Genomic DNA, 13,457 nt, shown 5'->3' on the forward strand with positions numbered 1-13,457 from the left:
CTTAACAGTGCCATCAAATATCTTGACTAAACATGAGTTTGGAATCTCATTACTCAATCAGTTTGTCTGTGTAAGCAATACCGAAAATGCAAAATGGTGACTTGTTTAAAAAAACACGATTGTCCTACCAGATGCATACAGACAAACGTTAGCTCTCTGCCGATACCCGTCGGAAAAGCATGTGTTGCTGACTACCAATGACTCATCTGCCATGACCCTCATGGGTTGAGGAAGAGATGCCTTACAAGCTATTTTAAAAATGCACAGCTGACCTTCAAGAAATGTAGCTGATGACATATCAGTGTCTACGGCTCCCTAAGCTCCATGCACATCCACATGTCATTAAACCGCTTCAATGCTGATGAATTGGCCGACAGTTATATGAAATGGAAAACACAAAAGTGATTGTGAGAAAAAAATGAACACATTCACAAAATAACATCAAAAAAGAAATCATCAGATTAATAATAATCATAATAGTAAATATCTGCAGTAATTATAGTAATACATTCTTATATAGACACATACATTTTTTTGTTTAAACACAGCAACACATTTCCTCCTATATAAACAACAAATGAGCAAAACATTGATATTCAAGAATCTGCGACTAACACTACCTGGACAAGGGGCAGTGTTATTGCAAACCCTTGATTCTCTTAAAGGGCCGCTGCAGTGAGTTCCGTATGGTGAGACACATGTTCTTGTTCGCACCTGCGACCCTTGACCGCATGTTACAGAGCATGAGCTCCACTGGGACCACTCCTCTGCACCTGATTCACCTGTGTGGGAGAAGGGTGACACTAGTTAAATGCAGCAATATGGTCCTGGGGCACGGCTAACAGGGCAAGGTGGGGCAAAGTGGGCGGGGTTGAGTAGAATGGGAAGGGGCCAACATGAGTCACATTGGGGTGAGGTGGGGCCTTTGAGATTTACAAGAACACTATTGTACATTCTATGCTACCTTTATGTGATCTTTGATAAATACTGAATCGGCAACTGAATTCCTCTGAGTAGTGGTTGCTTTTGTATGCAGCACAATAAAGTGTTTTTCTGTGCAAACACAGAGTAGTTGTATTAACAGTGGCCCTTGTAGTGTCGGAGCGACGTGTACAATAAATGTGCATTTATGCAAAGATCACAAAAAAGGTTTAGCTATGATTCTAAGAATAAACAGTAAGACATTGTTTAATCTAACGGTTTCACTTCATCCTCTATGAATAGTTCATGCATTTCAATGAAACCTAGTAACATGTTTAAATAAAGTGATAAAATCAGCATAAACGAAAGAAATTCATAATAACATGGTGACATGCAAGAGAGACAACATCTGAGAAAATAAAATGGATTTTAATGGGTGTTAGTTCAGAGAGAGTTCTGAGATATGGATTCCCTTGCACTGCAGCAAGTTAACTAGTTTCCTTGACAACAGTGGAGCAACTACTGTGATTTTAGACGATGCTTTCAAATAATTTTCAAATCCATCTTAACCAGTTTACTCACAGAGATGGGGGGAGGATGAGAACATTAGCTGATTTTATGCACCAGGTGTTCAAATGTGGCTCCGAGCAGACTGTTTCCAATATATTCAAATTTCAAATTATGAGTGGCCAGAAGGAAACGTAACAGCTAGTTTTTGAGTCACAGAATAAAAAAATTATTGAGTTTCTATTGTCCCAGCCTTTGAGCCCATATGGAATTTTTGGCCAAGCAGACTTTGAAAAAGTTACACTCTGCATGCATACATATTTGTCATTAGATAATCATTTAAAGCATTTGGTAGCAGTTAGTAAGGAGTATGACTGTTAAATTCATATCTTTTGAGTTGAAATAAAAAGGTAGATAAGAAGAAACAGCATTGAGCCTTTCAATCTTCATGGTCCAAAAGGGTCAAAGATCAAATAGCCTTGCTAGACTAAATAAAGCTTTAACAGTGCTGCCTGAGCTAAATATTATATTATGAGTAGGCAGTAGGGTGATTTAAAGCCATGGTAGCCTAAATGAAAAAAACTGAATCATTTGGTGATAAGTTAGTGGACAATCAAATTCCTACATTAGAGTAATCACCAAATATTTGATGTTTGATTATGATTAACCCTTGGGTGAAGTATTCCGTTTTCCCTGAGTTTTTTATGCATTAGAAGACTAATATATTACATGGGGAAAATGGTTTCAATTGCAGCTCTGAACACATTTATGTAATTTTAAGTCATCGAATTGTATTTTAATTTTTAGCCCAATATGCTTTAAAGTAGTCTCTCAGTGTGTTGCATCAAGGACACAGATTCAGCCAAATAGGGATCTAAACCCTGCCCTTAATTTTGCAGATAATAAAATAGTCTGAAAGGTGGATCAATTTGTTAAATGAGGCAGTACAGGGAGAGTAAATTGTGTGAGGATGAGAAACAGAAAAGCACAATGCAACTGGACAGGGAAACACCATACTTACAGCGTGTGTAGAATGAGGATGTTAATGTTATAATGAGGTGTTAATGTTAGTGCCAGTATGTATGCACAATATGTATGTATGGTGTGTCGCAAAATAAAATGATGATGGCAAAAAAATAAATAAAGCAATTGAAATGGAACAACACATGAAAAAAGAAAACATTTCCCAAAAAAATCTTCATAAAGAATTAAAAAAAAAGATCTCAGTAGCAGCTAGATCTAAACCCACCCACTAAAAAAGGTGTCTCCCTGATAGATTAAAAGAAAAGCAACTACATAATGAAAGCAAAATTAAGGTTCTGCTTTAATAACGCTGTCACTTATATGAAAACCTTTATTAAAAATGCAAAAACTGTGTTGTAAGCGTCATTATGAATTTAGATAAATTCAGCTTTTTACCTGATTATGCCAAATAGCTTAATTCTATCTCTAAGGGCAGAATCTATCAGTTTGACTTTTGCCAAGTATGTGTTTCATATTTGGCTGAAGGGGGGTGGGTTTTTCATCGAATTGACATCTAATTCATCTCGCCTTGAAGGAAACTATTAACTACACCAGGGCCTTGGTTTTAAACTGCATTTTAATTAATGTTCTAGGAATATACTGTATGGGTAATCTGCTTGCCAACTCACTGTGACAAAAAACAAATAGACCCACAAAACCCAATTACGTCCTATAGTCAAAGTAAATACTCATAGAGAAATGGGAAAATTATCTTCCTACTGTAGTTCATATGTAGAAGTAGAGAATGAGTAGGAAAAAAAATAATAATGCAAAACATTTCCACTTAAAAGGTGCAGTACAAGAGAGAGAGCATGCATGATGAAATTAAGTTTAGTTAACAGAATCAAGTAAAGAAACATAACTATTGTATTACCGGTTTGTGCCATAAATTTAGCAGATTCAGCTTGCTCCTGCAGGGCCTTTGTGTCATGAACTGATCTTGGCCGCTGACTTTTTACTGTATGCTCTCCGATCATTCCATATTCTATGGGACAAAATAGAGGTTCATATGAAAGCTACGTTTAAACATGATCTTCTGAGAAAAAAAGAAGCTTATTACATACTGTTTTTTTTCAAGATATTTCGAAGCAACTGCAGTACATGGCTAGAAACAAAGACCACACACGTTTGTATTTAATTTGTCCTGTACTCTGTCATAGAACAATGCAACGAATTTCTAAGGGTGAGTTGGAAGTATTAATTGAGCTTGAAAGCACAGCGTAGACACATCAAACATGCAAATAAACTCACATTGGTTTTTACGACTCTAACACTTCATCAAAACACACCCTCCTTCCGTCCCTCCGTCCCTCCCTGCCTCCCTTCTGCATACCCCACAAAGAAAACAAAACAAAATGAAAGTAAAAATGTGTAAGCCATCAGAAAGCCACAGAGGAGGGGGTCATGGACATAACATGCTATTGATCCACAGTTTCTTCAAAAGTTTGTCAATCATCTTTTAAATTTTTTAGATTTTTATCAACCCAGTCAAAAATATTGTGTATTTGTTTAAATAACAAAAATGTATTCGGAGCTGTATTCATTACAATGCATGCCCTCTTTGTTTCCCATGATGGGACAAAGAGACAATGAGTTCTGGCGCCACACTGAGAAAAGTGGTGCTAGCAGTTTTGCATTTAGTTAAGAATTTGCATCAGCCCTTTTAAAGTCAAAGTGACACTGTAAAACAAGGTTTATATTTGACTAATAGCTCATGCAAATCTTGTTTTAATTAAAATCTAGCATTACTTTTGCCAGCGTGGTCCTAATGAGGTGATTATATCATTTGCAAATAGGCAATGCAGGTGATGCATCAACAACAAATTCACACATAGCTCATGTTAGTACATTAGACAATACAATGCATCAGCCATTGATAAGGAGGATGTTTAAATCATCACATCTAATGGAGTTTGTAGCCTCAGATTCCTGTGTTTCCTACAACAGACTGTGAGCCCAGACGAGACTGACCTCCCGGCTCTGTCATCTCATCTGATCATGTTCCACTGAGAGCTAAAATTTTACGACTAATTATACGGTAAATCACTAGACTACAAAAAGAAAGACAGCTGTTTGATCTACGCATCAGACTGTTGGCACTAACCAAATCATATCAACAAACATGTTCCGTGATTGGATTAAGAAAAAAAAGGGACCAAAAATTCAAGGCAATAGTGACACCATCACTGTGCTTGTGTTTGCGTGAAGAACATTTTAATATTAAGAGGGTATAATGAAAGGACAGAAAGCCACTAGGTAGAAACAAACATTGCAGCCTTTTGATGCTGATTGGTGTCTTCAGAACCGTTATTGCACAAAGTAGACTGGCTTCAGAAGCTTGTTTGAATGCCTCTTACTCTTATTCGATTGTGTCCACGTGTTTTGCTCAAATTATGCAGAAAGCACAGTGTGAACTCTGGACAAAGAAGGCGCATGTACACTGATGGTTGACAAACAGCGGGTTGTTGAGCTAACGTTCAGTCATTTCAGTCTGACAACTGTAGATACTTTGACATGTTTTCTCTTTGCTGAGTTTAGTGCTCTACCCTGTGGCGTCTTGGACCAATCCCTCATTTGGCATTACAGTATAAAGGGGCTGTCTGATTTAGTCAGCCTGAACATCCACTACTTCACCAATCATACAAAAAGCAGGGCCTGCTGTTTAATGAAATCGAACTAATGAAGCTAAACACCGAAAGCTCTAAGATAGCATACAGCGGCACTTCCATGCCACTTAGATCAGCAGGATTGGATGGATATATTGACAATACCTACACTACGAATCACGTGTGGCTACTTGTAATACTTTTACTTTGTCAAGATTCAACGTTAAACAATGCAAAAATAAAAAATGAGAAATAATTCTCTGTTCTGTAATTTACTACTAGTTGGTCCCCGCATCAAGGAGGTCACACTGTACAGAATATGATGCCGGAGGCTGTTTTATTCTACATTGTCCTTTTTAAACACTAATCATCATGACCAGCCTCTCAAATCATTGATCATAACTCCATCATAGCTTTGGAAAATGATTTGCCTCTGCAAAACATTGATCAACTCAGCCTATTAAACAATGTTATTAGCCCTACAGCCAGTCACACCTAATCTAATCTAGCTCTGAACAGCTCATGATGAACAACACAACAAAAGCATTCCAACATTAAAGAGATTATAAAATTGCCATTAGACGTGATGTCAGTAAGATACTTAGATGACAAATGGTCATTACAGAGGAGGTGAATCAAACATCACACATTTTTAGAAGTGTGTCATCAGCGCAGAGTCATTGTTTTTGTGAGAGGATGTTTGAGTGATTATGTGAAATCGGTCCGGACAGGAAGCTATTAAAAGAAGCTCATACTGTTTGTACACAAATGAGAACTGGTGAATTTACTGCATAGGAAGCCTCAGTTTAAAGTGCATCAGACTGGAGTCTGTTTTCATGGCACAAAACCAAGATGTTAATCCGAACATTGCATTTCAGAGAGCCTGAGGTGGAATAAAAAATAGTAGGATGTCAAAACACGACACCAGAAAAGTACTGAGGAATAGGCACAGCAGTTTAATTGAACCGCCAGGGTTGTATTCAAGCCCATGGCTCTATTATGGTAAACATGAGAGACAAACCAAAATTTCAATAACTGGAGGGGCAGGCTGTTGTCATTTGTCAAAACAGCCCAAAACAATGTGGCTTGACAAAACAGCAAGCGCAGATGATGCATTTAGCCTGTCGTTACTCAGAAACATATCTTTGGATTCAGACAGCAGGATTTTGAAGGTTTCGAAGATTTTGGCTATTATTTAGAACTATTATACTGTGTTTTCGAGGAAATTAAGTTAAAGATTCATGCGGTTTCGGTCCTTCAGTCAGCACAAACTAGTGCACTTACAATTGATATCCATCAACCATCAAGCTTCAACAACAAAGGAGAGACGGAGCCATTCATCGTATTCAATTAATGGTTTCAATTCCTGTTTGCCTTCCTTTTGTGCAGTGAACGGTTCATTCACTTTGTTTTGCATGCACGTAACCTCGACTTCTCGTGTCACCAACAAAACATTGCTTATTGGACCAAGAATTTAAAAATAACATTTCTACAGGTGTTACAGTGACCATTCAAATTTTGCAGGATTGGCAAAATTGAAGAAATAGCTGCATTGCTTTTCAGAAATACCAAATATAGTTGCAGAGGATTAAATACACTGGCGTAAAATGGGGAGCTGAATTTCCTAGATAACCTTGGCAGACAGATCAGCAATAACTTCTTCTTTAACAGGAAAAATCTGTTAGGTCAAAGGCAAGCAGCTTTTTTTATGGAAATCATTTAAAAATAAGAATGAAAAAAGGAGTTGCTTCTGGAGGACTGTTTCATTTCATTCGTTTTCAGCCAATGGTTTAACGTAAATGCATGGAATAAGTGAGGGAACAATTGCTATTTACAAAGATCAGTCTTATGAGCAGGTGCACTCAGCATATTGTGCAGATACTGTAATGGAAATGCAATCAGTGTATTGTATTCACTGCCATCATTAACACGTCAGCATTAAGGTGTCTTCAGACTGGAATAAAACTGTCTTTATATAGATTGACTGCACATAAATTGTATGCACTGGTCAGATTAAAGAGGATTCTTTCTTAACCTGCACTTTCATAGACTCCTATCTTAACAATGTGCTGTTAGACCGCAACATCTACATTAGTTAATATGAGAAATGTGTTTCCATTGAGATACAGTTATTATTATAATTGAGTGTTTTGTATCCTCAGGAAATAGTTTCGGTGTGCAACATTTTTCCGGAGTATAGATGTCGGCAGATTCACTGGAGGGTTTTTGTCTAATTTGGAAACCTGACCTTACACACATGAACCAAAATTCAGTTCTGGCTATACAGTATCATGCCTCTGTACAGTTGTTAGCATTACCAGGTGAGACATCCAGGCAAGTTAAATCCGACGTGACCAACATCATATTATGCTACAAAATATGAATTTTGACAATCTGAAAACATTACATTCCTTATAATTTGGGAATATATTATACCCATATTAACTGCTGTCACAGACAACAGTTTTACACAGTTTTCTAATTTCTCATAAAAGCTTGTAACTCACTAAAGGAAGAAGCAGAATTAGCAGTCTGTTTAGACACGTTGCAATGTGAAACCTGCAATTACTTAAAATAAGTGCAAAATATATATATATATTTTAAAAGTTCAAGCGGGGTCTGCTTTTTACTACCATGCTGTGCCATCAGTTTATAAAGGCAGCCATTTTCCCTGCTTGTCAGGGATTGTCAACAATCAGGTGACTTATAAAGGGGGGGGAGAGAATGAGATTAGGCTATTTTCCTCCCTCTCAACTTTAAGAAGCTGAACTGATTGGGTGGCTAGTCTCGGGAGTCAAGCTCCTCTGCAGGTGGATCTTACCATGAGATATGTCTGGCCGCTTTTCGAAGGGAAAAAGAAATGTCTCTTGTGTTTTCGATCAGCTTTGGAAGCTGATCTCCAGGGGTGCGTATGTTAGCTAAGCCAGAACTGCAAGCAGCCATGTCTGCTGTGAAGCAGCAGAAACAATGACAATCTCTGGCCAGAAAATGTCTGCAAACACCACTGGCAATGCAGCAACAAAAACATTGTCACCACTGGGCTGTGACCTCGACATGTGACAGTAAATGGAGGTTGTAACAGTAGGATACCAAGAATTTGAGGCATATTACTGTATGTGCTGCGGCAACGTAGGCGCTCATCCCAGTGTGAACACAGATATTTTTCCTGCCAGATGAAGAGGCTGATTTGCTGGGCTCAAAGCTTTTCTAACCCATCACAGCTCATTGATGGTTTCAAGCTTAATTAGTGACCATATTTACCATGATATCCGCGCTTGATTTAATTAATGTCGTGCTACTGAGTACATGCACTGCACATTACAAACAAATAAAGACTCGGCACACAGTCAAAAGAGAATAACAAGTTCCCTCGTTCCGTGAGCTTCGTCATCAGGGAGGCTTTGGACCACTGCATGCAGGGAATTTTAGGCTTAACCACTGGCAGTGATCGCGATGCTAGCCGCAGAGTCCAATGGAAGACATTTCCTTTCCAGGTTCATCTTCACTGTGTGGACACGTTCCATGTGTAATCTTATTGAAAGGCAGTAAAAGCCAGCCCCATGTCCAATGACTGATGTGTCTAACCTTGCATGAAATGAGCCTTTACTCAGAAGCCCCTATGAGTAGATTCTGTCATGGGTGCTCCGCACACTGCCTTCTGAGTATTCCTGCCTGACTGACTGACTGTCACAAATGTAGCACTTGATGAGAGGCACTTCATTACCACTGTGACGTAAGAGTGTAAGTTCCCAAAATAGAGGCAAGTGTACAGTCCACACAGACCAGGAGAAAAGATACCTTCTTGTCTTAGATTAATTTCTCAGCAGCTGACCAACTGAGGCTGGCTTATTTTGGTTAAATGTAGAAGATATGCATTGTAAGGTCCTTTTGCAGATTTATTTCCCTTCTGTTTGAGTTGTGACTTACAATGGAAATATATTTAAACATAAAAAGATGCCAAATTATAAAAAAGACAAAACCCTTTAACAAAAGTTAACATTGACCACCAAACACTGTAAGGGTTACAAACTCTTATTTCTACCAGCAGCATCCGTCCCTTTGCCTGTTTCATAGAGGTACAGTAATACATCTGAACATCTATGCAGAAAAATGATCAAAGCCTCTGGCTGATAAAGGATTATTCTTTAGAAGAAAAAGAATAGCTGCTACAATTAACATGAAGGATAATACAATAGAGCGAGGAGGAAAATATATAAAAACAAAATCACATTCCAGCAAAAAGAAAAACAGTAATATGTTACAGTAGAATACATACAAATACATAAAATCCATACACATTTAATTATAAGTTAAGTTCAGATTCTACTACTGTTTTATTTGTTTCAACATTTTGGAGGCAAGGCAGTACATTTAATTTTTTCAGTGTCAGTCAATTTGACAGAACTGCGAAGGACTACTTTTCAATGTAGAAAAAATAAATAAATAAAATTGACAGAGATGAAAATGATGATGATTATGATGTAATAAAGATGCTCTTTAGTTTAGCTCATAAATACACCCACATGCAAACTGAATCTTAGACATCACTCCAACCTTGGACTGTCTTTCAGACACAATCTCATAAAGCGACTCTGATACCCTCCGATGTATCTCCTTACAGCCATTGTGCAATCCTTTCACTATTGGTGGGACCATATGCTTGAGCCAATCTAAAAAAAACTCAATTAGTCCTTCATTAAGAAAATGAGGGGGTTGCACAGAATCAGATACAAATTACGATTTGTCCTCTGAGACATACAATTATCCATCATATTCCTTCTGCCATCTGTTTGCTTCCTGTTGACTCGCCTAATGGCTCAGATTGAAGCCAAATTAGAATTCTGTGCAACTGCCACTGCACCTCATTGAGGAGTCATGTGAACTCACCTGAAAATGGAGTGAGTGCAGCGAGACAAGCTCTCAGAATACAGTCATTTGTAAGCAGACTGGATATATATAAATATATATATACACTATTTTCTATCGCTGCTATCTAGGCAAATAAGAAGCTAGTGGAGATTGCATTGATGTGCAACTCAATGCTAGATCACAAGGTTGTGAGCAGTACCTCACACAGCAACCTAGATGGAGCTCTGACGTTATCGAAGCACTGGATCAAGAAGCCCTGTTGCTGGGCGCCGTGAGCAGATCATTCCTCCTCTTTTCCACACACTTCTGGGAACGGGCTTCAGCAGTCTGTTTTCATATAATCTCAACTCATCCAAATGTGTATATTGAATATCTGCACAATTTAGATGCATATTTCAAAGTCTAAACGTTGTATACACAAAAAAAAAGTGCACTGCAAGAATCAAAAGCATCATCAACACTGCTGTGGTTGTGAACAAAAGCTTGCTTATCAATCTGTTTGAGAGTAGACTTCATTTTGGTTTAAATAAGAGGAAGGCTGAAAACAAAAAAGAACAACAACAACGAATGGCTCTCCCTGTCATCTATTTTGGGTTTTCACAAAGATGTACCCTCTGCATGATAATGTGAGGAATATCTGGTGTGTTCAGCTCAGCTGAACGATGCTATCAGAAAATGGATCCGCCTATGGAGCATTTTAAAGTGAAGGCAATGCCAAGATTGCAGCTTCTAACTTGCAAAACCGCCAGCCTTTTCAGAGAGCGACACTGCTGAGCCACCCGTGACTAAAAGTGGGGCTGCTGCAGGGACACAACTGAAAGGACTACTGTGCACCGACAGAAACAAGGATGGAAGCGGATTACTAATGACATCATTCCGGACAGAAGTCATGTTATATGAATTCTACGGAAACGGCACATACCCTTTTTAAAGTACTGAGGCTTTCTCATGTCTTGTGTTTTTTTAAAGCATTTAATGAAAAATTCAGTTTTTGGCCAATTGCATCAAAACAAGATTTTATTATTCCTTATTATTTTTTATTTGTTGGGATCTTAATATATGACTATACATTTTGCATAATTATGCTTTACAGCATGTACACCAGAGTGGTCCTGCTAAGGGGAAACTATGGAAACGGCACTTGGCCACTGTATACAAACACACAACCCCAGTAGATGACCTGGCAGTCGCACACACTGCCAAGCTCAACGCCGCCATGCCAAGCAATGCATCTGTCAAGTGAGAAACATGACACATTTTTTACCACCTTTGCGGGTGCGGCCAATTTTCAAAGAGCATACTTTGTCCTTTTCTGAGCCATTTTGCTTGGCATACCAAATTGTGACCTTCGATTTAATTGAGTCATCATTTGGCCACCATGGAAAATCTTCACTAACAAACAGAAAATGACACACCTAAGAAATTAAAAGAGCAAAACACAATGCGGACTCTGTTACCATGGAGGCAAATGTGGTCGGATGGCCATATTTCGCAGCAAGATAAATCATTTGTAACAGCCCCTAATGAGACTTTCATAATTCATGCTGTCAGCTTTTCCACAGCACCAATCATGTCGGATCCTCTTGCAGTGGTAAAGCCCACTGCTTCAGACTGCCAACCTACATTTATCATCACAGGGAACATTGTGTCATATGCAAGTTAGTCATGAGGAAGATGCCTGAAACATGCCCTGTCTTGGCTCATTGGCCAAGCTCATGTTAAAGCAAATATGCTCTCCAAAATAATTACAAGGACACAGTGGCGATGCTCAAAATGTCCTCAGACAAGAACACAACAGCAGTGTAACAGAATTTTTTATTTAATGGGTTCTGATGCCAAGCCTGGCAACATGAGAACTATTGCAATTATTACAAGTTTCAATACCATGCATGACTGCACTGAATTGTAATTACTGTTGGTAGTTTATCTATATTTTTAAATATAAGATAGTATAAGTACATGCAGTTGCATTCATTTAATGTGAATATGCCCCTTTCAAAATAATGTATTAATAGATTTTAAACAGATATCTAAGATCTTGCCTCTACTAATGGCAATTTCTACAAAAATTACAATTAATTGTTCAAATGTTTGAGTCCATTTTAAAATGAAGCCTTTCAATCGTGTATAATCAGATTTACCAAAAGCCTCATCTTAGAATCTGAACCCCGGTGCAACGTAACTTCTCTTTTGCTTGCTTGGTTAAATGCTAAACTAACTTGGCTAAACGTTAGGATTCAAATAAAAAACACAAACAAGTCATAACTTTTAACTAGGCCTGTATTAATCAAATATGTTTTTCATTCTGAGCAACTACTGAGGGGAAACCCCCACAGTGAGGTGGCAAGGCCTTTAACCTGTTGTATGTTCAATTCTTCATTTAGACCCCACTAGGGTGGAAGAGAGAGAGAAACCCAGCAGGGATTCAGTCCCAGGACAGGAGGGCCTTGTTCAGGGATTTAACCACATGATGATCAATGGAAACTCTGTATATTCCGGAGACAAACACACCACACAATGTGACCATGTACCAAGTTCAAATCAGGCCCATTTAAGCCTCTGTAAATTGTTTCTTCTGATCTTTGCCAAAGTAAATGAGTAAAATAGCAGCTAAACTTGAAAACACCAACTGTCCAAGCATGATGCTTGGTTCTTTTTAATTGCATGTATTCACAATGTTATTTTTCAACTGTTTGCAACCCTATATCAAAGCGATGCTAAGTACCGTTATTGTTATAGAGCAAAGAAGCATTATCTTAATTTTAAATCATGTTAAATAGTGCTGTTGCAATTATGCTGGAGGATAATTGTAATTTCAGCAGGGGAAAGTAATTGTGTGGAGTAAGAGAAGAAAGGGTACATTAGAAATCAGAGTGATTAATTCAGGATGTTTTTATTTTTACATTGTGAGAAAGGGTTTCAGGTCATTGTCCACTAGAAGCCTTTGCAATCATCCTTATAAAAACAGACGAAAGACCTGATGTCAAAATAGGAAGAAAAAAACAAAACATCCCCATTCAATTGCAGATTTTGTCATTTTTGGGTCCTTCTCCTCAACTATTCAAAGGCCATGGCTTCAACCAGATGCAAAGTGGTTTGCCTTGGTCGTAAAACAGCTGTAATACCAGCATCACATCCATTCGTCAATAGAAAAAAAGCAAGTGAGGTTGCTCCAAATTCCCAGTCTGACAATGTGAGACTACATCTTTCAGAACATTAACCGGATTATCAAATGCACCACTTACACACAGACTTTTAAACAGTGATATTAGGTCACTCTGATTTTGTCAGCCAAGCTGTTGCCTTGGTGTGGGCATGTTACTTTGATATGGTTGCACTACATTGTAACTATATCAAAGAAAATACTCATCAAGCAGAAAGCCGTAGCCATCAGTGATGGCAGAAATGCTTTTTTTTTTTTTAAATCAATTTTTAAAAGTCAAATCTGCACTGCCCATCCAGTAGACACTAACACATTAGAGGTGAAATGTGTGGTTTATTGAAGTGTTATGATTTCTGGAAATGCTTTCA

The 13,457-nt window shown here is 38.1% G+C and overlaps 1 protein-coding gene across 6 annotated transcripts in view; it reads right to left on the reverse strand.

Annotated features, from left to right (window-relative positions):
* Positions 1–13,457, reverse strand: part of adgrb3 (adhesion G protein-coupled receptor B3) — a 111,261-nt gene that overhangs the window by 62,970 nt on the left and 34,834 nt on the right. For 5 of the 6 annotated variants that reach the window (XM_047335191.1, XM_047335189.1, XM_035605487.2 and 2 more), the window contains exons 3-4: positions 3,326–3,436; positions 621–782 (exon numbers count right to left, since the gene is read on the reverse strand). In XM_047335191.1, coding sequence (XP_047191147.1) covers positions 621–782; positions 3,326–3,436 — 273 coding nt within the window. The remainder of the gene's footprint in view (positions 1–620; positions 783–3,325; positions 3,437–13,457) is intronic. The other variant, XM_047335190.1, reaches the window with a different exon arrangement.

The sequence above is a fragment of the Scophthalmus maximus genome, chromosome 10 (assembly GCF_022379125.1).
Source record: "Scophthalmus maximus strain ysfricsl-2021 chromosome 10, ASM2237912v1, whole genome shotgun sequence".
Classification (NCBI taxonomy): Eukaryota; Metazoa; Chordata; class Actinopteri; order Pleuronectiformes; family Scophthalmidae; genus Scophthalmus; species Scophthalmus maximus.